The sequence below is a fragment of the Pezoporus occidentalis genome, unplaced genomic scaffold, assembly GCF_034315485.1.
Source record: "Pezoporus occidentalis ecotype Australia unplaced genomic scaffold, CSIRO_AGI_Poc_V1 ctg37, whole genome shotgun sequence".
NCBI classification, from domain to species: Eukaryota; Metazoa; Chordata; class Aves; order Psittaciformes; family Psittacidae; genus Pezoporus; species Pezoporus occidentalis.
This window is the reverse complement of record NW_026915691.1, coordinates 3,684,169-3,710,186: the sequence shown is the minus strand read 5'-3', so window position 1 is coordinate 3,710,186 and position 26,018 is coordinate 3,684,169. Positions and strand designations below refer to the sequence as shown.

At 40.5% G+C, this 26,018-nt stretch overlaps 2 protein-coding genes across 9 annotated transcripts in view; both read left to right on the top strand.

Moving 5' to 3' along the window:
* Positions 1 to 798: 798 nt before the first annotated feature.
* On the top strand, positions 799 to 2,904 carry DDT (D-dopachrome tautomerase). Its single transcript, XM_062631369.1, has 3 exons — positions 799 to 986; positions 1,057 to 1,232; positions 2,019 to 2,904. The coding sequence occupies exons 1-3, from the start codon at positions 879 to 881 to the stop codon at positions 2,089 to 2,091; spliced, it is 357 nt and encodes a 118-aa protein (XP_062487353.1). The 5' UTR covers positions 799 to 878; the 3' UTR covers positions 2,092 to 2,904.
* Positions 2,905 to 3,988: 1,084 nt separating this feature from the next.
* Positions 3,989 to 26,018, top strand: part of CABIN1 (calcineurin binding protein 1) — a 109,447-nt gene continuing 87,417 nt past the window's right edge. For 4 of the 8 annotated variants that reach the window (XM_062631356.1, XM_062631359.1, XM_062631358.1 and 1 more), the window contains exons 1-19: positions 3,989 to 4,126; positions 6,736 to 6,801; positions 7,217 to 7,309; positions 7,388 to 7,501; positions 7,679 to 7,813; positions 8,076 to 8,256; positions 9,194 to 9,323; positions 11,024 to 11,173; positions 12,211 to 12,503; positions 13,468 to 13,636; positions 14,061 to 14,197; positions 14,572 to 14,789; positions 16,305 to 16,383; positions 16,630 to 16,817; positions 18,048 to 18,197; positions 18,941 to 19,135; positions 20,232 to 20,468; positions 21,972 to 22,125; positions 22,358 to 22,473. In XM_062631356.1, the coding sequence (XP_062487340.1) occupies positions 6,799 to 6,801; positions 7,217 to 7,309; positions 7,388 to 7,501; positions 7,679 to 7,813; positions 8,076 to 8,256; positions 9,194 to 9,323; positions 11,024 to 11,173; positions 12,211 to 12,503; positions 13,468 to 13,636; positions 14,061 to 14,197; positions 14,572 to 14,789; positions 16,305 to 16,383; positions 16,630 to 16,817; positions 18,048 to 18,197; positions 18,941 to 19,135; positions 20,232 to 20,468; positions 21,972 to 22,125; positions 22,358 to 22,473 (2,742 nt within the window). In that variant the 5' untranslated portion in view covers positions 3,989 to 4,126; positions 6,736 to 6,798. Of the gene's footprint in view, positions 4,127 to 4,407; positions 4,679 to 5,146; positions 5,286 to 6,735; positions 6,802 to 7,216; positions 7,310 to 7,387; positions 7,502 to 7,678; positions 7,814 to 8,075; positions 8,257 to 9,193; positions 9,324 to 11,023; positions 11,174 to 12,210; positions 12,504 to 13,467; positions 13,637 to 14,060; positions 14,198 to 14,571; positions 14,790 to 16,304; positions 16,384 to 16,629; positions 16,818 to 18,047; positions 18,198 to 18,940; positions 19,136 to 20,231; positions 20,469 to 21,971; positions 22,126 to 22,357; positions 22,474 to 26,018 lie in introns of those variants that run through there. The other 4 variants (XM_062631357.1, XM_062631355.1, XM_062631352.1 and 1 more) reach the window with 3 other exon arrangements.

The following is a 26,018-nucleotide window of genomic DNA, read 5'->3' as shown; positions in this document are numbered from 1 at the left end:
CTCTGTCCTAGAAATCTTTTTCCAGCCTTAGTGCTGGCTGGTTTACCCACAGAGCTCCTCATGCCAGTATTGTCTGCATTAGCAGCAGTAAAGGCCAAGAAATTTCTCCAGCAAAACAAATGGTCAATTCCATCAGTTTTCATTAAGATTGCCTAGAACTGTAGAAAACCCAACAGTCACATCATAAAGGGTTTTCAAAACAGTGATGTGCCCTTTTAGTCTAGCTAGTTCATAACCTTTTGCTGTAAATGAGCAGGTGTAATGCTCAGTGGGCAGTAGCTGAGCTCCTGAGAAAGCTCTGATGTCTAGGTTTGACACCTCTGATCTGTAGATGAGACTGTCCCTATGAGGCAGCCTGCAGGGTCTTTTATCAACTTGGGAGCTCAAAGTCCTGATTGCACAAGCTTGTTTGGTAACACGTTGGATAAAACAAGAAACCTCCCTGCTTGCCTTTTACTTTCTTGCAGTGCCTGTTGTTCTGAGACATCACTGCTCTGCCGTTCTTAACTCTCCCTGTGCAGAGGCGTCCATCCCGGTGACCAGAAATGTCTTCCCACCGGCATTAAGGCCTGTCACAGAACTCGTTCAACCCATCCATCGGTGGCACGGGAGTTCCGGGCTCCCGCAGTCTCTAACTCACACCCCAGCAATGCACGGTGTCCAAAGCGAAAGGCCCCAGACCCAGCTGGGCTAACGCGGGGAACACGCGGAGCCTGTGGCGCTGGAAGCGCAGGGTGACCCCGCATTGCTGCAACAGCCTCGGGACCGGCGAGAGTTCCCTGTTCCGGGGCTCGGTCCGCGCTGGGGGCGGAGCGGGGGCCGGGCCGGGCCGGGCCGGTCGGTGGCGGTGCGGGCGCGCTGTGCCGTAGCGCGGGGCCATGCCGTTCCTGGAGCTCGACACCAACCTCCCGGCCGGGCGGCTGCCCCCGGCGCTGGCCCAGGACCTGTGCGCGGCCGCCGCAGACATCTTGGGCAAGCCGGCGGAGGTGAGCGAAGGGCCGGGGCAGCGGCGGCGGGAGGGGGGGAGCCGGGGCCTGACGGTGGCTGTGCCCGCAGCGGGTGAACGTGACGGTGCGGAGCGGGCTGCCCATGGTGCTGGCGGGCTCGGGCGAGCCCTGCGCGCAGCTGCTCGTCTCCTCCATCGGCGTGGTGGGCTCGGCGGAGCAGAACCAGCGGCACAGCGCCCGCTTCTTCGATGTCCTGACGGCGCAGCTGGGCCTCGGCCCCGAGCGGTGAGTGCGGGCGGGACGGGGGTGCTGCGGGGACGGGGGCTGTGCCGGCCCGCGGGCTCCGGCGCCCCGAGGTGAGAGGCACCGCGCCTGGCCCGGGGGCAGAGCGAGCGCCTCTGCTCTATCCCTTCTGAACGTGTGAAACACAGCAAACCGTACAGACAGGTGCACAAAGTAATGAGGAAGTAGGTTCCCATGTCCTCTGTGAGGTTAAAGCGTAACAGAGCCTAGACTAGGCTAGCAAACAGAGAGTGCTCATGAATGCCAAATCCCAGACGTGGTTTGGGTCCAAATAAAACTATGGACCGGTCTGCAGTCGTTGCGCAGCCTGGGTTACTGTTCTCTGAAGATGAGTAGTTCCAGTTGCTGTAACTGGTGCAAAACCCCCATGGGAACAGGTCGCCGTGCCAAATGGCTGTCCTGAAGGTAAGCCATGTCCCTTTCTGCCCCTCTTCCCTGTCTCCCCAAGGTGAGTAAAAGCATTTCCCTGCTTCTTGTCAGGGTAAATACCTGACAGAGATTAAGAGCTGCATGGGTCCTTGTGAACAAGTATCTTGTATAAGCAGTGTTGAAATTCAATCTCCTTTTTGGTTTGTGTGGATGAGGTCTGGCATCTGTACCCTGCCCGCACATGGCTTATTTTTGCGTCTGTTAAATTAACACCGTGAAGTGTGAGACAGTGAGAACATCGTGCAGATTTCCTACCTTGTTGCAAACTGGGCAGGGATAATATCTAACTGTAAACTAATGTTTCTTGTCCACTGCATTTTTGCTTTTGTACCCAAAAAGGATTTTCATCCGCTTTTACCCACTGGAGCCCTGGCAGATTGGCAAGAACAGAACAGTCATGACATTCCTGTGATACCCTTGAGCAGCCGATGGAACAAAGCAATGATGAAGAGAATCTAGAGATTACCAGCTCCATCTATCTAATTGTTTCCTCTTATGATCAAATCTGTGTAGCTCTGCACTTCACCTGTGTAATTCACTTTTGTCTTTGCATCCTGTGCACACAAAGCTGAAGAGTGGGACGATCAACTGTATTAACGTTACTGAAATAATTCAAGGTCTTTGTCTCAAGCCTGTCTCGTATCCCAAAGGCTCTCCTGGTGTGGAGTTTTGGGATCATACAGCATCTCGCTGTCTTCCGTGGCTGGTGTTTTCAGCTCACTGTCCCTGTGGGGAAGCATTTTAGGTTTTTAGGACCCATATGCTCCCTCACTTTATAACTGAAATACATGAGGCATTTTAGTAAAACAAAAGCACAGTATTTTTTATGTCTAATGTTATCTCCGTCTTCCACTGGTAATGAGAACACTTCTCAGTGTTTTCAGACTCCTACCAGCCACTTTGTGACTCGGTCAGGTTGCAGACGGGGAGCTCAGAGGAACTGAGAGCCCGCCCTTGGAACATAAAAGTGTCCATGGGAACACAAGGCTGGAGGATGCTCCTGTGCCGCTCTGCCATTCTGATTGCGGTTTTATTTGAGACTTGAGGACTTGAGCTAGTTGAAAATATTCCTTCTAATTACCATTTGCACTTAGTTGTTCCCTATGCAGCTTAAACACCTGTGTTTGCAAAAGTCAGGAATATAACACCAAACACCAGTTTGTGTGTCAGGCTGGGGGGGACACACACGTTAAACCTGATCTAGTTAATAAAACATATAAAAGCCTCTTTTTGATAAGTGTCAGTTTGTTGGCTTCCAGCATTGGATGGGGTCTGCTTACCATCTGGACTTAACATCCCCCAGCTGTAGTAGATCTTTTTACTGCTGTACAGACTCTAACTTCCCAGGTTTAACCTCCTAAGGTTAACCAGGATTTCTGCTTCCAGAAATGACCTCTGTTGTTTGAGAACTCTGTGTGGGCATATTTGCAAATTCAAAGGTAAAGAGCCACTTTTGAACGTGGTTTAACCATTTCCTAGCTTCCGACCTTTGAACTGCAGAAGGTCTTTCTATGTATGTACATGAGCACGCTGAAGGGCACCCCTGACAGACATGTATTACAGAATCATGATGGCTTCAGAGGTTATTCCGTGGGTACAACAGTCTGATGCTGCTGTTCACGGCAACACCGCCTGTACTTTGCCACAACGGAAAGATGGGGGCATTGTTTTCACCCACAAACAGACCCTGGAGTTCATCCTTCTAGCAGTAAATGCTGGGTCAGTGAAACGCTTGAGCACAAGCTGAACTTCATCAGTGTGATGTGACTCGTAACAAGAGGTGCCATCTAAGCTGTGGCTGTACCCCGCAGATGGAGCGAGGCCTGGGTGTGCTGGGTCTGCTCAGGGCTTGCCTGGACATTGTGCCTGCACCAGGGCTCCGGTAGGGCTGCGGCTGTCACACCTTGTCTTTCAGGCTCACCGCAATGTCATCACCTCAACATTTAAATACAATTATTTGTACAAGGAGCTGTTTTGCAGTTACGGTCTGGCTCGAGTCGCTCCTCGCACCGTCCTGCCGCCACCACACAAACACCTCCACCTCCCTGGGGCAAAAAAGCACTTTTCCACCCCAAGTCACGGGAAGTTTTAGGGATAAAACAGCAGTTTTAGGATGCGTTCCAAGCCCATTGCGACGCCATTCGAGCGCTTGCTCCACGCCACCGGGAACAGCGCCCTCCGCCGCTCTCACCTCCAGCTCCAACCGCGACCCGCCCCGCCTTCCTGTTCCCCGCGTTCCCATTGGCTGCCAATGGAGGCCGCTGCTCTGCCAATGAGCAGCCTTTTTGTTGGCGCGCGGGTCTCCGGGGCTCCGGCGGGGGTTGCCGTGGAGACCGCCGGTGGGGCCGTGTCTCCGGGGAGCCGCCGCTCGCCTGAGGGAGCCGCGCCGGGAGCCCCGCGGCGGCCGCTCCCCGCCCTGCGCCGCCATCCCGGGGCGGCCCTGCGAGGTGAGTGTCCCGTCCGCCGCAGCACCGTGGAGGGGCTTCAGGGGCTGCCGGGGCTTTGGCCCTTCCCCTGCTGCGAGAGCCCGGCGCGGCGGGGTCGGGCCTCGCCTCCGTGGAGCCACGGTGAGGGGCGAACGTGGGTTCGCTCCTTCCCTCGCCTCCTCCCGGCCTTTTGTGCCGCCCGCTGGGACGTGGAGCCCGGCAAGCGGAGTGACAGGCGTCCCCGCTCCTCTTTGCGGAAAATGACCGTATTTCGGTAAAAGCGGCTTTTGCTAAAATGCGGCGGAGGGGATCTTTGCCACGTTAAAAACAAAACCCGAAATAAAAATAGGGTGGTTTTATTTTGAAACAAATGTGTATTTGCAGTGAATGGATCCCAAGTGTAGCAACAACAACAAAAGCCAGGAAAGCCCAAGTCGCTCCCTTTGTTTCTTATCTTGAAGTTGGGAATCGCACAAGCTCTGGAAACGGAGCAGACCGTCGAAATTTTTAACGAGGTTTTAAACTACTGAGGTAAAAGGAGACAAGATTTTGAATGCAAAAGGCTTTAAAGAGGTATTGTTGCCTTTTGAGGATGTGCCCACCTGTCATAGCCACAGATGGATCAGCTGAGACCCTCCTGTAGCTGAAAAAAGTTCAACCCAGTTTATAATACTCTATATTAAAGACTATTTCTTTTTTTTCCCTACTTAATTGACGTAGCTGGTTCCTCTGGAAGTGCTTGTAGTGACATGCTTTATTCCTAGATGTTACAGTAGTGTGGTAACTCGGTCCACAGTTACGTTTGCAACCATGGACAGTAAAAAAAAGAGATGAAACAACTCCCCACCTGCCTGACACACAGGTACAAAAGCTGTGTGGAGGCAATGTCCTTGCCCTGTTTCTCAAAAGCATTACACTGTTCTGTTTGGTTATGTGCGCTCAGCTTGTGAACCCCAGAGAGGAAAGGTGCTAAATACTTGTTACAAACTCTCTGTAGAGATATAAAGTGGAATTAAAACTGTTTCCCCACCTTTTCTGTAGCTGCAGTTTCACTGGCAGTCTAACCGCAGAAGTAAACTCTTGACTGTAGTCCCTCTCCTGTTGAGTTCCTCTGCTGCCTTGAGCAAGATTATGTGGATTCAGCAAAAGACTTCAGCGATTTCTGAATATAGGTGTATCTGTAAGTGAACTTAAAACCACTCGGGTTAAATACGTAGTTGATATCGTCTAATCATACAGTCTAATTTATTTAGATGCAATAAGCATCCACACTTCCTGTCAACACCTGGGGTGTTCAATATTTCTGAAGGACATAGCCATTAATCCCTGTGCATGCATTTTCTCCATTAGCAAAGCAGACCAGGAATGCTTCTCTTGAAAGAGATTTGAGGTTTTATTAATGTTTATTTACTTAAGGAGAAAAATGTTTTATTGCTGTGCAGTTGTCAGTCTGTTTAGGTGCAAGTGAGGAAAGTAAGTGGTGCATGGGCAAGCAAAATACCATTGCTGAATGAATGGGACCCTGTCAAAGCATTATTTTCGCTACATGCAGAACTAATCATGATGATGTATGAGCTAATTCAGCTTACAGTTCAAAACTCCCACTGCTTCCTGCTGTGGTTAATTCTGGACTTACTCTTCTATTAATGTGGCCTCCAATATTAAAGACTGTTTTTAGCCTGTCTCATGCATGTCACATTTTTTGTTTGAGTTGATGGGAAGGTTTTATGATGTAGCAGTGAAGCTTTTCTTAAAAAGCAGCACAGAACTGTCATATTTTTTGCCTTTACTAACATAAAGTTTCAGGAAGGTAATAGAACATAAGTTCAGTTTCTTTTGTTTGTATATATCTAAGAGGTCTAAGAACTTGCTTTTGCCTTAGAAGGTGGTCTACACTCAGAAGAGACAAGTGTGTTATAAACACTGGTTCTGTTCTAGCAGGGATAGCAGTGATAGAAACATTTTTAATCAGAGGAATTTCCAGGCACAGGCAGTATTTTGAGCAGTAGGTTGACCAGCCGCTCTACCCTGCTGCAAAGTCAGTCCAACACAGATAACCTTCTATGTTTTCCCTCCTGTTTTGTAAATATCCATAAATGCTGTCGTATCCAGGCATGAGAGTACACTCTGGTTTGTGCTACAGGTAAAAGGTGCAGGAAGGATTCTAATTTTATTTTTGTAATGTAACTTAAGATAAACTCATAAGCAATAATGGTTCATGCTCAGAAAATGTCAGAAGCTTTTTTTGGTTTCACCTTTGTCATTAAAAGGATTCATGTTGTAATGTTGTTAATATAATGTATGTTTATTAAGTATTTTGCAGTAACTGAATAATCTTATAGGCGTGATTACATTGCAGATACTCCCACCTCACCACCAGGACTAGGGTCTTGAAAGTCATCCTGAAGTAATGCATGTGCTTAAATTTGTATTTTGCTCTCTGCCTCTATTAAAATTCACTTTAATATTATTGTTCCTACATTATAGGGCAATTTATCCCTTGGCATGGGGGGTGGTGGTGACATAGGGCAGTTAATTGGTTGTTGATTAAAGTATTCCCAGCCTGTCTTTTATTTCTGAATGCTTCCTTTATGGACAAAATAAATATTCTAACCCTGTTTGCTTTCCAGACCTGTTTGTGTTAGGCCTTTCGTCCTAATCCTGGAGAAAAGACAGTGAGAACAGCTGAGAACATGGTAAGTGCTTATTGAGATGTTTTTTGAGATGTTTTGGTAGAAATAAAATAGAAATTTTTCTCTTTCCCCGGGACTAAGACTAAATTGGCATATTAAGAACATTGGGTTTGGAGTGATTGTGGTTATTCTTATTAAAGAATTTGAAAACAGTTTGCTGTAATTGTCTGTTCTGGGGAAACTGTTACTTGCAAGACACTTGAAATTTTGGGTTTTTTTTCAGCTGATTTAATGGGAGAAATAATTTTGAACTTTCATTGTTTGCAATTAGTGATGACATTACAGTTCTTGTAACTTTATGTAGAGATCTCTCAGTATTGTCCATTTACCAAGTAAAGTAAAAATAGAGAAAACTTGACTTTGCGAAGGCACACTTGTAGCTGTAACATTTCTTGTTGCATCTCGACTGTCATTCTAGATCCGAATTGCAGCATTGAATGCGAGCTCCGCAATTGAGGATGACTACGAAGGTACCTTTAAGAGTCATAAGACACAGACAAAAGAAGCCCAGGTAAGTAAACTCACAATTTTTTTAATTATATTTAAGAAAGTTGCTCTACAAAATAGGTTCTGTTTTTTTAAACCACAGGAAGCAGAAGCTTTTGCTTTGTACCACAAAGCTTTGGACCTTCAGAAACATGACCGATTTGAAGAGTCTGCAAAAGCTTATCATGAGCTGCTTGAGATTCGTCTTCTGCGAGAGGTCAGTGACCTTTAGAGAATGAAACTCTAGAAACTGGCTTTATTTGATATTATTTCATTTCTTTCTGGCTAGTTGAGAGATGTCAGTGTTATCAATTGGCAAATAGTTTGCTATTCTTTTTACTTGTGTGATGTCTAATTCCTGATGCCCACGTTGCATTTATTTTATCATTTCTAGGCAGTTCTTTCTGGTGATGAGAAAGAAGGACTGAAACATCCAGGCTTGATGTTAAAATATTCCACCTATAAAAACCTAGCACAGTTGGCAGCACAACGCGATGACTTAGAGACAGCCATGGAGTTTTATTTGGAGGTACAGTACAGCTGAAATAAAACACTGGAGCCTCAATGTCTGCAAATACTTGCCAAAATATAGATGTACACCTTTCAGCATACATCACTTGAATGTATGTCTGAATTCTGAGTAGTTGCTGACATTATATATGATAACTGGTCTACCAGTCAGTCCCTGAATCAGTAGCAAGCCTGCTAAAAACTAAAGCAGTGCCAGTCCCTGTAGACAAGTGAATATGCATGTCTGAAATGTGAATAATGGTGTTTGTTATGCTTTCTAGGCTGTGATGCTAGACTCTACTGATGTCAACCTATGGTATAAAATTGGCTGTGTGGCAATCAAACTAATCCGACTACCTTTGGCTCGTCATGCTTTTGAAGAAGGTCTCAGGTGTAATCCTGATCACTGGCCTTGTTTGGATAATCTTATCACGATCTTGTACACACTCAGTGACTACACAAGTAAGTACAGTACACAAAAAAAAGTTGTCAAGATAGTGTAATTTTTACGTATCAGTAAAAACCTGTAATGATGCAGTTGTGCAGGAGAAAGTGTGTCTTGTGTAAGCAGTACCTTAGGTTATGATAGTGACTTCATGATAGAGATTTTGTAATTTCATGCTGAAGTATGGTGGTTTGTATCAATTCTGGCTACCCTAAAAATAAATGCTTGTGGCCTCTTAGATCAGAGTCTTCGCAAGAAGTTTCTCTTTAGACTTTTCTCTTGCATATATGTTGATTTTGTTTTTCTGGGCATTTCCAGCTACATAGTTCTAGGGTTTGTTTATGAAACTGCAATCATACTTCACAGCCTAGTATGATTAATTGTAGTTAGAGCAGTTGATACAAGAGACACCAAGATTTTACATTTGAGTAACATCTAGTGGATGAACTGATTCAAAAGAAGTTTGTGAGAGAAGCTGTAAGATGGCAGAAACACTGCATCTGATCCCTTAGGTTCAGCCCTCTGGAATAGTCCTAAATCTCTTCACTTGATTGCCCATGCAGGCAGAAAACTGGTGTGATATATTGCTTGTTCCACTAACGGAATCTGAAGTTCAGACATTTGGTAACATGAGAATGGTAAATGGCTAGGATTCTGCTTTATGATTCTAATTTCTTTTGTACAGGAACAGAGTCCTGAAGGTAAATAAAAGATACACTGCAAACATTGTTTAAAATTAATGGTACCCTTCTTCTGGATATAATACTTGGGAAGACATTGTAGGTTATTTTAGCTGTATGAATGTAAGCATTTGGCATGTTTCAAAGCTATTGGTCTAATTTATGTGAATGTCATATTTAGCTGGAATTCTGTGGTGTATACAAAGCCCAGAAATGGGAGCTTTTGAATGAATTAAAGCAGCCACTGACTATTCAATTTCTATTTCTCTGTCAGCATGTTTGTACTTTATCTGCAAAGCTCTGGAGAAAGACTGTCTATATAGTAAAGGATTGGTTCTGAAGGAGAAGATCTTTGAGGAGCAACCTTGCCTTCGAAAAGATTCCTTAAGGATGTTCCTCAAATGGTGAATGTCATTCTATAGTATGTGCAGCATTTGGAGTGTAAATTTTGGCTTTGGGGTAGTTCAGGAAAGCTGTTGAGATAGAACGCTTTTAAGCTACAACAGTGTCTTGCTGACCTGTCTTCTAAATGATAAATCAATGTTAACTGTTGGGGCTGCTGACAGAATGTTCTTCAGTAATTACTTTTGGAGGGAGGTAGAAAGAGACAGAAAGTCCATTTGCTATTGCTCACTTATTTTCATACCCAGATCTCTTGTAATCATCTTCCTTTGTTTCATTTTGCTTATTTGCAGCTGATATCTGCAGTATTCATTTCAGTTTTTCTTTTCTAATTAAAAAAACCCCAAACCAACCAACCCAAACCCCACACATGTTACTGCTTTTCCAAGCACTTACAAATTTGGAACTTAATACTTTTCTCATTTCAGTAAGTTTCAGGAAGTATTACTGATTTTTATTGACAAGTGAATACAGTCAGAAGACTTTCTATGTTTCATTAGTACCAAGATACAGAAATTCTTAGTTATTAAGCTTTCACACCACTGCAACTCTGAAAATATTTTACAATATTATACTTGAGATATTAGTGCTTTATTATTACTTTTTTACTGCAGTACATAAAACTTTCACTAAAAGTTTGGGTTAATGTAGCTCTGCTAAGTAGAGTGTCTCTGTGTAGATTTTGTAGTAAGAGTGGGTGGGAGGAAGGTAGGAGAAGAAAGTAGAGGCCTGTAAATTGTACAGGATCTAAGTTAACTGATAATTCAGCATCAGAGCTGCTTCTGATACTGTAATGTGTTGCTGGTGATGGTCAACAGAATTCAAGAGAAGTTAAGTTTTTAATTTAATCATGGTTCAGTCTCACTGAGTGTAATGTCATTGCATGTGCAGCTAACATCAGTACACTGTGTAAATTGTATGTGGTAATTGGAACATACATCCTAGTGTGCATCCTTCAGTTATGCAATAAATCAATCAAAACCAGTAATGTTTTAGATTAAAACAATATCTAAAATGTGAAAATACAGAGTATTTAGAAGATAGGGAAGAGAAAGGATAACAAATTTTAAGGCTCTAGGATTCTATGTGTAGCAGTGGACCTTTAATAGGAAGCCCTCTTTAGTTAGAGAGACCCTGATTTATCAAGCTGCCTTAGATCTGGCTCTAAAAATGAATTGCGTGGTTTTGGCCACTTGGGTTTTGTATCTGGCTTGAGATCTCTGAAAAAAGTGGATTATTCTTCACTTTCAAAAATTCATTTCTAGACTGAGACTATACAAGACAATTTTCAACTCCAAATTTTATTTGTGATGACGTGAGTTTCACAGAATAATATTTTAGAATGAAAGGAATTTCTCAGCCATACAGTCTTTTTTCTGAACCGAAAATGTCTTTCCCAGAAAGAAAATAAAACCTCCTACTTCCCTTTCATTTCTCAGTGTTTGGAAAACAGAACAGAACAATCTCCCTTTATTTTTTAATCTTTAAGAGAGAGTAAAGATTTTTGGAGGGTACATGCTTCTATATGCATGCTATAAAGCTTGTAAGATAGTTATTTGAATGCTTGTTTTAACACTGTCATTTTTGTTCCAGTATAGAGAGATATCAAATTAATCTTAAAAAACCCCAGCGGACTCAAACAACAAAAGCACAACCAGCAAACAAAAACTTTAACCAGTCTTCGTTTCTTATTGTTTCTTAGTGACATGTCTATCCATAATGTCAATTTGAGTGCAGCCGAAACGGGAAGAATCATAGATGAAGCACTGGAATTACGAAAGAAAAGACAAGCTTTGCTAGTACGTGACAGAGAACCAGACCTCAGACTGGTCCAGCCAATTCCCTTTTTCACGTATGTCTTTGTTTTCTCTTTTTAAAAGGTTCCTCTGAAGCCACTTAGACTGAAAACTGTGTTGAGGTTCACCTATCTTCAGAACCCTTTCTTCTTGTAAAAACAAACCCCCCAGTGTTTTCATGTTTTATGAGTTTCTAGGTTGGTTTGCTGAACCCAGGATGCTGTGCTTATGATTTAAGCATAAACCCCCTATCTATCACTTTTCAACCTTTGAATTAAAACCAGCAATGTAAAAAACAAACAAATATTAGTGAAGAATGTTTTGGCAGCCATTACAACTGTACTATTGGATTTTTCATATATGACTACTTTGTATATGAACTTCAAAGTAAGTTTAGCTTTTTAAAAAATGGCTTTACTATTGGGATAATGGAAATTCAGAAAAAATACAGTTCATTATTTGCAGCAAGATGTAAGGATATTACTAAGTTGCTATATATGTCTTTATTAAAGCGCAAAAGATAGGGCTTTATTTTGGTTTTTTAATTGCACATTTTTCTGGAATATTAGTGGACTCTGCACATAGGTCCTGTTGCAGAAAAATTGCTTCTACCTGTGGATAAGGGTGAGGTTCTTTTGTTGTTGCTGACTGAATGCAGAGCCTGAAAATTGTTCCTTTGAAACTGCTTTTTTTTAGGGTTCAGTGTAATTTGCTCAGCAACTACTTCACACGCCTTCTTTTGTTAGAGCCATTTTTTGAGATTAGACACATTATCGACTCACATTTTCTTCCTACTGCAATGAACTCACCAGCTTCCTCTGAAAATCTTTTGCCTGCTGTCTCATTTTGTTCTTGTTTTTCTAAGTGGTGTGTTCTAGAATGAAAGCTCCTAAGAGCCTCTGTTCCAGGCCTGAAACTGTTAATGGTCCGTGTGACAGGAAACGTACAAAGATACTCTCCAGCTTTTCAGTCACAGGGCGGATTTTGGCACTCAGATATGTTCCTCTCCCACTGAAAAGCTGCTCTTGCTAATTTAGAAAATAATATGGCAAGAATTTATGAAGTTGTGATGCTGTTGTGTTTCCACATGCAGGTGGAAGTGTTTAGGAGAAGCTTTACTTGCCATGTATCACCACCTCACAACGTGTGACCCTCCTCGACCCAGTCTGGGAAAGAGAATTGACCTCTCAGAATACCGAGATCCAGTTCAACATGTGATGCTTTCTCCTACCTCTACTCCTGTCAGTGTTATTCAGCCAACTCCTGTCAGCACTAATCCAGTAGTGACAATACCAGATCCTGTATTACCTTATACACCAACGACACCCAACTTTCCAAGTCACAGTCAGAGTTTATTAGAACCAGGAACTACTGTAGGTGAGCAAGGTACTTCAGTCTAAGATTCAAGATATTTTTCTTACTTACCCGGGTATTAAAAGCACTACAGAATTTGTTGGGGAATATTGTCTTTAAACTGCATGTTGGTGGATTCCGAATCTTTTCAGCATATGGTAGGAAAAGTGAAGTTGAGCTCTGTAAAAGTAAGTTCTGTTAACCCTTCACATTTGAAAAGGAAGGCCACCTAAACTGCCTGAAAATCATTGATTCCTGACTAAGGCATAGGACCAGTGTTCAGGACAGTGGTCTTGCTTCTTTGTCTGATTGAATTGAGATTGAATTGTCAGGTTGATTTGTTTTTCTCAATTGTTTCAGATTACAAATCTAACTTTTTCTGGTTTTGTGCTACGGAGGCTCACACTTCAGTTTTTCAGTCCTTAAGATTAGAAGAATCATGACTTCATCCCAGCACTGATGCATATCAAGCTTTTAATGTTGTGAAGAGTCTTGAGCGCTTCAGAATGAATGGGCTATTACAGAAGATGACTGGATTATTCTGCTCATGTGTAACATTAAGAACCTGAGAGAAGCAAGCTGTCAGCTAGATTGATTTGAAATCTGAGCAAGAGGCTTGAGTGTTTACATTGTAGCTGTATTTACATAGCTGAAATTGCCAAGGAGTTACCAGTATTTGGTTTATATTCATGGGAATTTACAAGTGTTTCTGGAGTTAAAGGCAGGCTCCTTTGATTCCCAGTTTAGAAACTTCTTGAAGACTAAATAATGAATTCTAATGAATAATGAAATGCAGAATTTTCAGTAAGTCTGCTTCTTGCCTCAGAGCAGCATTTTTATGGAAGATGCCACAGCCAGTTCATATTAATGATTAAAGAAAATTATTCTAAGATTTTGGCACTGTCTTCAGAAGGATACCAACAAATCTCAGGTGTTGCTGGAGGATAAAATAAATGGCCAGCCACTAATAATTACTTGTTTTCAATTCTGTTTCTAGGTGACATCTCTGCAGGTGATAAATCTAAGAAAGGTGTGAAGCGAAGGAGAATTACAGAAGATAGTGGTGAAACAGCGAAGAGGAGATCTGCTAGAGTCCGGAACACCAAGTGTAAAAAAGAGGAGAAGGTTGACTTTCAAGAGCTGCTGGTGAAATTCCTTCCTTCCAGGTACTGTACAGCAATAACTTCATTATGAGAATATCAGGAGCTAAGTAGAGAAAGCTGTTTGGGGTTTTGTTTGATTGATATGCCCCAACATTAAAACCATTAGACCCGGGTTATTTTTTTAAGCAGATGTGATTCATTAATAAAATTGTTTTAAATGAAAATAACTAAAAATTAATTGATAAATAAGATGGCTTTTGTCAGTATGGAACTGATTTAGAGGACAATGCGGATGTTAAAACGGATGAGATAAGATAATACTGGTTTCGACAAAATTTGAGAGCTGGATATAAATCTCTAAATTTGCTTCAGTTAATGTAGTTTCGATGTTAAAAAATGCACAACGTGCCATGTTTAGGTTTCATTTACCAGTGAAAGCAAGAATGAGGATTTTATTGATACTGTGTTTTGTTCCCCTTTCATACAGATTAAGGAAGTTAGATCCAGAGGAGGAGGAAGATGCTTTCAATAACTATGAGGTGCAGTCAGAGATCAAAGAAGAGAATTTCCAGCATGTTGGACCACACAGAATGTCATTTGATTCTACAACATTTATGGAATCTGGTAAGGATTTTGTTGTAACTCCCACTCTTTCTCTGTTGTTTCTTCCATATCGTGTGCTTTACGTTCTGTATTTTCCTATCACATCTAGAAGATAGAGAAATAGATGTTATTTTAGAAAGAATAGAAATATCTCAGTTGGTGACAGGTATGTGGTTTTGTTTTTTTTTTTTAAGTCTTGGGGACTGCTCAGTTACTGTGTGTGAGAGCTCTATTGTGTGAAGTTACCCATTTGAACAGATTGGAATGCAAAACTTAGTAACACAGGAGAACTGCTGCAATATTCGTGCATAAAACATTGTTGAAACTTACTTATCTCAAATTGTTGGTTGTCTTGACCTTGAACATGTATGACTTTGTGTTTATCTGCTTTCCAGAAAAACAGGATGTTCATGAATTTCTGCTGGATAACCTGAATAATGGTGGGATCTTGGAGCTAATGATGAGATATCTGAAAGTCATCAGCCAGAAGTTTCTAGTAAAATGGCCTCCTGGCTTATGTGAGGTGGTCCTTAGTATCTATAATAGCTGGAGAAAGCATAGTAGTAGTCTTCCTAATCCCTTACTGAGGGACTCAAGTAATCAGCATATCAAGGTATGAAACACTTTTCCTTGTGCTTCTCTTTGCTGCTGTGTTGTTCTCTGTGTACCAGAAGTACCTAGCTTAAACCAAGCAGCTAGATGCAGGTTTTGCTTAGCTCAGTCTGGGGAGCTGCATGTCCAAGCTTTATAAACTATGGTTTGCTGCAGCTTGCATAACAGATTGTTCCTCATCTCCTGAACACGCATTGGTAAAGTTATATGCAACTATACCTTATGCAGAATCTGTGTGTATATATACACATGCACACACACATATAGATGTAATATAAACTCTACAGATGTAAATATATTTTAGTCCTTTACTCTGTTGTTGCTCTTTTATTTTTCACTTCCCTCCCTTTAGTTCTGATAGGACACAAAGTTTGGTTTTGTCACCAGACTGAGATGCAGTATGACTGCAGTTTGAAATACTCTGTTTTTCACATCAAGAGTGTTTCTACTTCTTTTGCAAATAAACTGAATTAATGGAAACTATGTTCCATTGACTTAATTTACAAAACAGACAAAAGCATCGCTGGGTAGCAAATGTTACATTTCTTACACGTCCTGTGACTTTCATGTTTCCGTATATTTTCCATAAATATGTCCTCTTTGTTAAATAAATATAAATATATTTATAAATGTATTCCCTTGGTTCTCATTATGGCTGCATAACTGCTCGCTTGTATGAAAGATCTAGAAAGTCAAGGTTTTGTAGCTATAGTGTTAAAAATCACTGTCCTCATGCTTGTCTGTTCTTTTTCATCCTTGAATTTATTTTAAACTTTATCTGCAAGCTATCCTAAGTGTAAGAAATCGATGCTTTTAGGATTGTGGAGGACTATTCTGGTAATGTGTATAGACTTTGAACTTTTCCATAAGCACCTTTTTTTAACAGCTGGACCTGTAGCCCTTTTTCCTATGTATTTAATCAGAAAATAGTGTATTCTTCACTACACAAGTCTACCTGGCAGAGATCCATGGTGATGTGATTTTTTTAATATACTCCTGAACTTTATCCAGCAAGCATTAATAAGCTGATAAGACTAGAGTATATACTCAGTCTCATGGAGATATATACTGAAAAAAATTACAGCATATAGTCTTTTTGTTTCTGAAGTATCAATACTTCTGCTATATTTTGGAAACATGCTTTTAGCATGATTCAGCAACTGAATACAAATTCACATAAATACAAATACAAAGTTATTTTAGGCAGACAAAAAAATAGGGATGTCACTTTTTCCTTAACCTCAGGCAATGCTGTTTGACTGCCTTCTTCTATGAGCTGAGATTTTGATTTTTCTTTTTAAGGCTTCTTCTAAGTATTGTTTTGTTGATCTGTAAATGCTATTATACACCTTTAGACAGAGGAAGAAATAGTCATAGCTTGGGGATAGAAATCCCAAGACGATAAGATGAAGGTTTTCTTTGAAGTAAATTTCAAATAATTTGGTGTTTTGTACTCCTCTTTTAATGTATTTCTTCCTGCGTACTCTTTTTTGCTGTCTCCATGCTTTTTCTGAAGGATATGATGTTGATGAGCCTTTCTTGCATGGAACTGCAATTAGATCAGTGGCTGCTAACAAAGGGGAAGAGCTCTACAGGTAAGAAATGGATATTACTTTCTTCATACTCTGAAAACTCTTAAGTTATATGAAGAAGTGTGTCCAGGAATTCATTGGATTTTGGACCTATTTTTTCTTAATCTCTTTCAGATCTGTATTTTATTAGTCTATAATTTTCTTTTTGTTGTTTTAAAGCAGATAAATACTGTTGAAATACTAGGATGTGGGACTCCTTTCATGGGATGCTAGTAAGTTTATGATAAAATGTAATGAATTGATTTGCAGTTTCTCCACGAAATTGCCCTGCTGCCTCTGTGAATGGAAAGTTTGGCCCTGACTTCCCAGGAATTCATTTCTTGGGAGACCTGTTGCAGCTGTCATTTGCATCCTCACAGAAGGATTTATTTGAGGAAGGCTGGATGGAGTTTGTCACTCGGGTGTACTGGCTGAAAGCTCGCTTTCTAGCACTGCAGGTTGGTTTTACTTTTGATCTAACAAATGAAACTTTTCACCAAATTAAAATCATACCAGCTACAGCTGATCTGGGAGGCTCAGTTCATTTAAACATGTGGATAAAATCAGATGAAAACTTATTTACTACTTAGATTCTACTTTTTAATATAATTAACTATCCCTAAAGGTAGATGTAGAAATGAAGTAGGAGGTCTCATGTGCAAAGCTACTATTCAGATATATTTAAGATCTAGTATTTGCTTAAATTAGCTTGTGTTCAGCCTAAAAAGTGTATTTGGGCCAAAGTTATTTGGAGCAGTATTGTGTAGTTGCAGAACATGGATTTTTTGGGGGACCTGAACTAGTGAATGCTATCAAAATCCCAGACAGTTGAAAATGCAGTTTTTAACTGAAGCAGACTCTATGTTAAATTACTATCCACTTGGCTTTTTTTTAGGTAGTATGATTCTTCTTTTGGAGATGTTTAATTTAATATGCAGATTTTGAAAGAGTGTTTTAAACCTGAGGGAATACTTTGAAAGATACATTTTACTTGATCCCAAACCTTTTCCTCTCCAAGTGTTGCTTTATCAGAACATCAAAGAGTTTTTCTATGCATCAATTATGTTTAAGTCGATCATGAGCTAATAACAGGAATCAGTTTCAAAGTGAACTAACCAGTTCCATCTGTTTTTATTTTTGCACCTAAGGATTCCTTTCTGATGAATCTGAGGGAAAAATGAGAGTTCCTATATGGCTACTGCCATTTTTCCTTTACATTGTCGAGTTACATTTTGCCCATGCAGTTGCATTCCCCTCCTGACCACTCAACTCTTAGTTGTAGAGAGCGAGTAGAATGCATTCCCTTAGCATAATATAAGAATGCTTGTTGACTCAGTGTTTCTATTTGCACAAATGGAAGAGTTATTTATACTGTTTTACTCTTCCATGTTTTTAAAGGAAAGGGATTTTAGCAATCGAAATTAATATTTCATATTTATGCTAGCTGAATTCTATTTCCCTGATTTGTTTTACCCATAGCTAAAGTCACTGGTAAGATATGCTGTTTCTGGTTTGTTTTTATTTTTTAATTTGAGATTGTCAATTGGATTTGTTTTTTATTTGGGAGGATGTGCAGTGGTAGTGCCTGCATTGAGTCGAAATATTTTCTTTCTATATGCTTTAGAAACCCTTGCTGCAAGTAGAACTCTAGGTTTTTTTGTTTGTTTTCCTCTGTACTGTTTCTGTAGGGAGACATGGAACAGGCACTTGAAAACTATGATATCTGCACTGAAATGCTACAGAGCTCCACTACAATGCAAGCTAAAGCTGGCAATGAATGCAGCATCATAATACGGTTACCTAATCTACATGTTGATTCTGTTGTTTCTTTAGAAGAGGTAAGAATTAACTTGCAGGTGTGTTCTCCCTACTCCAATCCTTCCCAGTTCCAAAGGTCATCTATGAATTGGCACATTTGTGATGAGCATTACCACATCTCTCGTAGAATTTTTCAAAGAGTGAAAGGACAGGTTCATAGTTCAGTGATAATGTCAGGGCCATTGTAATGCTTTCAAAAAGACACCTTTTGATTCTGTTGGTCCTGTACAACTTAAAATTGCTTTTATGCAAAGTAAAAATATTAGAGCAGCTGCATGTAGAATGGTAGAATATAAGATTAGTGTTTTATTTTCTTTTCCTAAACATATATTTCCCCTTTGCCTAAATAAGCTGTTTTCTTCAGCAGCGTTTTCCACATTACAATTTACGTATACTTTTAAGCAAAGGGATGTTCTTCTATTCTTCCTATTGCTGTTTTGGGGGATGAGCTCGCAACACAGGAGATACAGTCTTCTCTTTCAAATCTATTTGATGGATGTGTTCTTGCAGTGTAGAAATGTGTGATTTGGGGATTTGAGGCAAAAAAGTCTAAAATAATTGTAGCACTAAAGTCATATACTGCATAATAATTACAAATCTGTGGAATGGGTGACATATTACGTGGTAGATGTTTTCTCCCTGGTTTACATTCCTGTATGTAGCTGTGGCGTTCACACAGCTTTACTGCTAGGAGAAATGTCAGTAGTCAAATGTATGCGAAGACAAAATGAAAGTTGAATTATGCCATCTGTGATGTTTGCAGATTGAAAAGAACCTAAAATCCCTGGAGAGATGCCAGTCTTTGGAAGAGATCCAGCGACTGTATGAGGCAGGGGATTATAATGCAGTGGTGCATCTGCTTCGTCCAACATTATGCTTTAATGGTTATGGCAGAGCAAAACATCTGGAATTTGTAACATCCATACCAGAGAGACCAGCACAGCTGCTTCTCCTACAGGTTTGTTTTGCTTCTTCAAAGATCTTTTTATTAAGGAATTAAGATGTGTTCCTGAAAACTGGATGAAAAGATTTCTTGAGTGGATCTTAATGTTTTGTAAATAAGACTCGTTAACCAGAACATGGAACCAGACTTTTAATTTGAACAGCTTTAGCAATATGCCAGCTTTTGCTAACTGAGAATGTGGTTAAAGATACTAAAATGTCTGAGGCTGCTGTGGAATGTCCAGAAAAAATGTACATTCAAATAAACTTGAATCATTTGCAGAGGCATCTTGTGGATGGATTCATGCTATCTGCATCTGCTGTGAATAGTTTCTGCTTTTGCTGATGTTGACTATGTGGTGATTTGCAACTGTTTTGAAACTTTAAATTTACCTAACCTATGAATGATTTAGTGAGTTTGTGGTGTATTGTATCTGTCCTGCATGAATGACAAACTATTGATAGACACATCCAGTGTGATTGCTATAAATATAGTCCATTTGACAGTATGAAAGGAAGCGTACAGATGAGCTCAGCTGTCAGAACAATTTCGGGGGGGGGGGGGTGGGTATTAAGGGGGAAGGTTGCACCAAAAAGACTGATGCTCTTTTAACTGGATGGAACCAAACCCTACAGCCTCCATGCCATCTCATGACCCAAACTTGGCAGAGTACAAAGAAACAGGAGGATATTGCTATGATGCTAGCTGTATAGTTGCTGTGTTGTTATTTATGAAATAATAAAATGGTAGCACAAGATCATAAAGATCCAAACCCTGTTTCTATAGGGGCCTCTATTCAACTGCATATGTTAGACCTACAGGCATCCCTTCCCTGTTCTTTTTTTTTCCATTTTTCTCTTTGTATCTCTTATTAAAGCAGAAAGATTCAGTGATTATTTTTTGAAATTTAGATCCTGCTTGTATATTTGTTATCCAGAGTCCATGCACCTCCTGTTGTCCTTTTATAATGTCATATTGAAAGGTGTTCTCTTATCATTTCGTTAAAGTAACCGCATTAACTGTATATGTTACTTTGCCCTGATGTGCGTTCATGGTTTAAAATAAGCCCTTCATTCTTATAATAGATTTTTTTCATATTTACATTCCCTAGGAGTCCCTGCTCAAACTGAAAGATTACAAGCAATGCTTTGAATGCTCAGAAGTTGCCTTGAATGAAGCAATTCAGCAGATGATTAATATGACAGCAGCCTCTGTTAAAGAAGAGTGGGTTGCTACGGTAACACAGCTGCTCACAGGAATAGATACTTCATTATCATCAGTCAACAGCATCCTGAAAGACTCTTCTGTAACACCAAGCCTCGTTCGATTAACAAACAATCTGATTCAGGTAACCTGTTCACTTGCACTAGGAAGGAGGTATTGTGTGCTGCAGACCTTCAGACACAGAATAGCTGTTGTCTGAATTGCCACCTACTTGCATTGATGGTTTGGGTGACATTTTTGTTAGGGGATGGTCAGGGGAGGATGAGCATTACCATCACAGTCTTCATTTCTGTACGTTAGAAATGAGCTACATACTGAGCACACCCGTGCTAGGATCACTAACAGCAGGTACCACGAAGCTGCCTGGCATAAACAAAGAATGTGGTAATAAGATAATCTAAGGAACAACACTGTTTTCTAATGGGATTTGAAATGGTGGTAAATTGAAGACTGGTTTTGCTGGCTGGGTGCAGTTTGTAAGTTAGGGCACTGGTCTTGGCTGTATGTGCTTTGGGCTAGAAGACGAGATCCCATAAGCCTTAGTAATATGGTAGAGTTGCTTGCAAGTGCTGGCCAAGCTATGGAGTTTTGCAGTAAAAACAAAGGATGGTGACAAGAGGGCAAGGGAAGAAATTATGTGTGGACTTTCCTATCACTGTTTCTGTCTCTATCAGTATGAGTACAGCTAACTTGAGCCTTTAAACAAAGTACTTTAAAACCCACAAATGAATATTTTTCATTCCAGAAAATGGTAGACTCTCAGTTCCATTAAGGAGCGAGTCTAGTTAATGTCAAAATTCAATGTGATTGCAACTCTCAAATCTCCATTTATTTCAGCAAAAGCAAAGGACCTCAGAATCAAACTCTCATTGTGTAAAGTTGTATGTGTGTCACTATGTTACGGAATGTAATGGAATTTATTATTCATTATAATTTCCTAAATGGGTTTCTGCAATAAAAATAAATGACTCTTTATCTGCGTAAATAACAATAGAAAAACTGTTGTATGTGTGGAAAAATGTGAGAAAAATGTAGGACTTCTGAAATTCCTGGTCCTGAGGCAGTAAAATGAGCAGTTGTCCATGAGAAATGCTAGGACAATGGTTCCATGACACAGCATTGTGTTGCTCAAAATGTATTCAGTTAGATCATTTATATAGCATCTGTTAATGATTCTAATTGGTCTTTACCAGTTGTTGTAAGACCCAGTAAAGAATTCAGGAATTCTTATAACTAAGTTAAGTTCCTCTTCCTTGCTGGGGTGCAGATAAATTTCTTGTACAGTAATGGGGCTTACGTTAGTAAGTGTTAGTTAGTATTAACTAAGAATTCATACATTTGCTTACTTTGAATTGTTTGTATATGGTATTAATGGAGAACTAACTTGTTGGAAAATAATGATGCAAGAGTAATGTTAGGGTAGGGGAAATGATCTTCTACTCTTTCCTGCACCAGGATAATCTTATTTGTAGGATTTTTATTGCCTATGAGAAGCTCAGACTCAATTTTAGATTATTTCCTTAGGATAAAGGAGGCTTCCTTAGCAACTTTGGGTTGTTTGGAAAGGATTCACACCTGACCTTTATTTCATGTCACTTTATCTGTATAATGTCTGTTCCTTTATTAGATCATAGACTGCAGCATGGCAGTCCAGGAAGAACCAAAAGAGCCATATGTCTCCTCAGTGCTTCCATGGATAATCCTGCACAGAATCATCCAGCATGAGGAAGATGCTTTTCAATCCCTTTGCTGCCAGCAGCAGCAGAACCAGGGAGAAGAAGGTGAATTAGTTATTCTGTTTTACATATTGGAGCTAAGCTCCTTACTGTCTGGCAATATCAACAAGAAAATAATTGTTTGTCATCTTACCTTGTTGACTGAAGGAAGTAGAGGGGTATGCAAACATCACTTTCTTATCACAGAGGAAACTTCTTTTGCCAGGTGAAGCATTGGCTAGTTCGATTTAACTCAGTTCTGTGCTACTTAAATTATTTACCATCTTCTTTCTTCCAGTGAGTCCTGATACCCCTATGTTGCCTTCTTCACTGATGCTGCTGAACACTGCTCATGAGTATTTGGGAAGAAGATCCTGGTGTTGCAATTCGGATGGTGCTCTTCTCAAGTTCTATGTAAGTGTTAGCATCATAGAGTAATTCAGGTTGGAAGGGACCTCTGAAAGTCATCTGGCTAAGCCCTGTCTCAAAGCAGGGAACAATTTCAAACTTACATTAGGTTGTTTATTGCCTTGTCTTCATGTTTAAAATGCACTTTTAAATCTACTTTCCTTCTTCTCCCATGCATGAATGTTTCAGTCAGTTAATTTTGACTACCAAAGGCTTGTTATTCCAGACCCTTGTCCAAAGGTATGTTTTCTAAACAGGAGTCTTCGTCAGATAAGAAATGTCTTTGGATAACTAACTCTGTACTGTAAAAACATCTTGCACGGGATGTATAAAGTAAATGATTTACCTTGCCCTGAAAGAGAAAGCATGGGAGAAGTGTTAAGTGATTATTCTGAGTACTTAGGAGAAATGTGGGCCTGTATCAGTCACTGATCCTGGTAAAACTTCAGTTGAATGACTTGAACTTTGTGATGCTTAGCTTCAAAAGAGAACATTTCTACTCTTTAAAAGTAAACAGATGTACTGTTTGAAGCTAATAAAAATTTCTAGTGCTTACCAGCATTCATCCAGATGACTGGTAGCATTGGGCTTTATTTTTGCTGATGAACATATAAAACTGCTTGTGACTTGTGGGAAGGGAATACCTGATACTGAATCTATTTCCAGTTTTATCTTCTTTGTGTGGTAGCTCAGCCACAACTCTGCCCTGCTTGCAGCAACATTTTACACACAGTCCGTGTGGTGTTACCTGAATTTCGTCCTGAAGCTGTGATATGTTTGGCTGTTCTGCTGATAAATTTGACTTGTTTGATTACACCTGCCTTGGTTTTATACCACAGACTGAAAAAATAGTACTTCTGTTGTTTTCATGTTACTAACTAAACGTAACTTCAGATGCACAATTCCTAAATGTAACTTCAGGTGTTGAACAAAGGGTGAAGAGAATGAAGGATTACTCTGGTCCTGTGTCTGAAGGCTGTTCTTTGCTCTGTTGTTCAGATGGGCATGTTAGAAGATCTAATATGCTCCAGAAATGGGTGTCTGGGCAGTAGTGCTGTAGCATTATTAGATGAAAGCAGTTACCCATTTGTTGTTGACCTTTTGAAGATTATTCCTTGATGTCTAGTTCTTACACCAGAAAAGAAATTTCCCATGGTTGAAGGAGGATACTTCTATGTGTTTTGCTGTTTCCTCACCTTACCCTTAGCTTAGAAACCAAAGTGCAGTCAGCTTTTCCCTGTGCAGAGTACTGACAGTCTGTTGGCAAAACTTGGCTGTTGGCAAAACCCCAACTAATTTGGTACCATGGCAGTTAACTGGGCAGTGCTCTACAGGGATATTACAGTGGCACTTCACAGATTCAGCTTGACTTCATTGAGGTTTATTACCTTCAGCCAAGAGAAAATCATGATTAGTTTAATTTCCCTTCTCAGCACTCCCTGGAGCTTATTAGCTTCAGCTCAGTGCCAGACCCCATCTGCCTCTGCATTTGAGCAGCAGTGTGTCTAGGACAGTAATTTAGACAGCTGGGAAGGATGGCGCGGAGAGCCTGAGGGGTTCTGCAGGAGTCAGCTCACCCTGGTAGGGCTGGAGCTAATGAACAGTGTTTGAACTGAGGCTGACTCAGCGTAGGGCTATTAGATTACCTCTGCATCCTGCTCTCCTCAGTCTCACTGGTATTAGGAGCATGATGCTGATACACCTGAACTGCCTCTGCATGGATCTGCCTTGGGTCCAGAGGGTGGATTAGCTCAGGCACTGTGCTTCAAGAAAATAGATAGCTTGTCTCCACACTTGAGCTTGAACTCAGGTGCAGTGCTCCTGAGTGATGAATCTACTTGTATCTGTAGTGTGCCTGTATCCACAGCCTGGGGAGTCAGAGTATGGCCTGTGAACCAGGATAAATTGCAGATAATTGAGAGCTGTGAATGCGTTTACAGCTAGATCTTTGCAAATGTCATCAGGTACTTTGGAAAAAATCTTCTATTTTCAGCTGCAGAATTGCGCATTTAAACTAAAATATTGTATCATATTATTGAGCCCAAGAATTTAGTTTTCAGAAACAAGCAGATGTTGGAAAGATAAGGAAAGATAAAAATAGGATTAATCATTTGAAGAGAAAGACAGCTTCAAGAATATTAAAAGTGTCATCATGTAATATTAGTCTATAAAACCTATAGATGACCTGGCTGCTCAAGCACATTGTATTACTTGTGGCTGAAGGTTGTGTGCAAGAGATTAATATGTAGTTAAGTCCTTTAAGAGTAGTCAAAGTTTGAATTATGAAGACCAGTTCTGGGTTATTGCCAAGACTTTAAAAGCTAATGAAGAACACAGGAGGTTGTTTTGCATACTGTTCAAGTGAGAGTTCTGTTAGTGGTGTTAGATGTGATTTTGTGAGCAGCAGCAGAAATGCCGTGCTTTTATTAAGAGTATCCTGTGATCTTACATCTTCCTTTTAACTTATTTATCTACACTTTCTACAAATTTCAAACTTTGTTCATAAATTTGTGCAGGAAAAGTAGTGGAAATGAGGTGTCTGCTGTGACTCAAAGATGATTGCTGTGACTCAAAATGTCACTGAAGTGCCTTCTAAGAATTGTCTTTACTCTTATTGTTCAGGGGTTTGGCTCTTAATAAATGGCACTTTGTTCTTAGCGCAGATCTTTTAAGCAGAAGAGAGTTAACATCTAATAGTTAATCCCAGCACTTACAACCAAGTTTCTTACATGAAGAGTGACAGAATTTTGCCTTGTGATGATGTGCAGTGTTTTGTGTCAGGAAAGCCAATCATGATGAGAAACTTCTTGTACCGTGCATTGTATGCATAAATAGAATTTACAATCCTAGATGTTGAAAAAGGAGCAGGTAGCTAAAGTAAAAGTAAGATGATAAGCTTTTATACAAATTGCAAATAGGTGAATGCTTTGCATTTTCCATTTATAACTGCAAAATTTCAGTTGAGTGTCGTGGTTTAAACCCTAGCCAGACAGCTTGTTCACTCACTCCCAGTGAGTGGAGCCGGGCTGAGAGCAACTCCCAGTTACCCCCCACCCCGGGCATGACGTGCTGTGGTATGGAATACCTCTTTGGCTAGCCTGGGTCAGGCACCCCGTCTCTGCTTCCTCCCGGCTTCCCCTCCTCCCTGGCAGAGCATGAGCCTCACAAAGTCCTTGGTCAGGGTAAACATCACTTAGCAACAACTGAAAACATCAGTATCACCAGCACTGTTCCCAGGCTGGAAGTCAAACACCACACTGCACCACCTACCACGAAGGAGAAAAATGACTGCTACTGCTGAACCCAGGACATTGAGGAAACTCTTAATCAGTGTGCTGAGGAATAGGTGTGGCTGGTTGGGAGAAGCTGGTCTTACTAAAGTTGAATAAATGAAAGTGGATTTTTTTTAGGAAAATGCATAAAGGAAATTACTTACCAGTTAATAGAACTCTCCTGGTAGTATACAGCTTCCTAAAACTTTAGAGGCATATCACAGTGAAGAACTTGGTATTTTTCTGTACCCTTCAGTCTCCCAAATGAGATTTACAGCA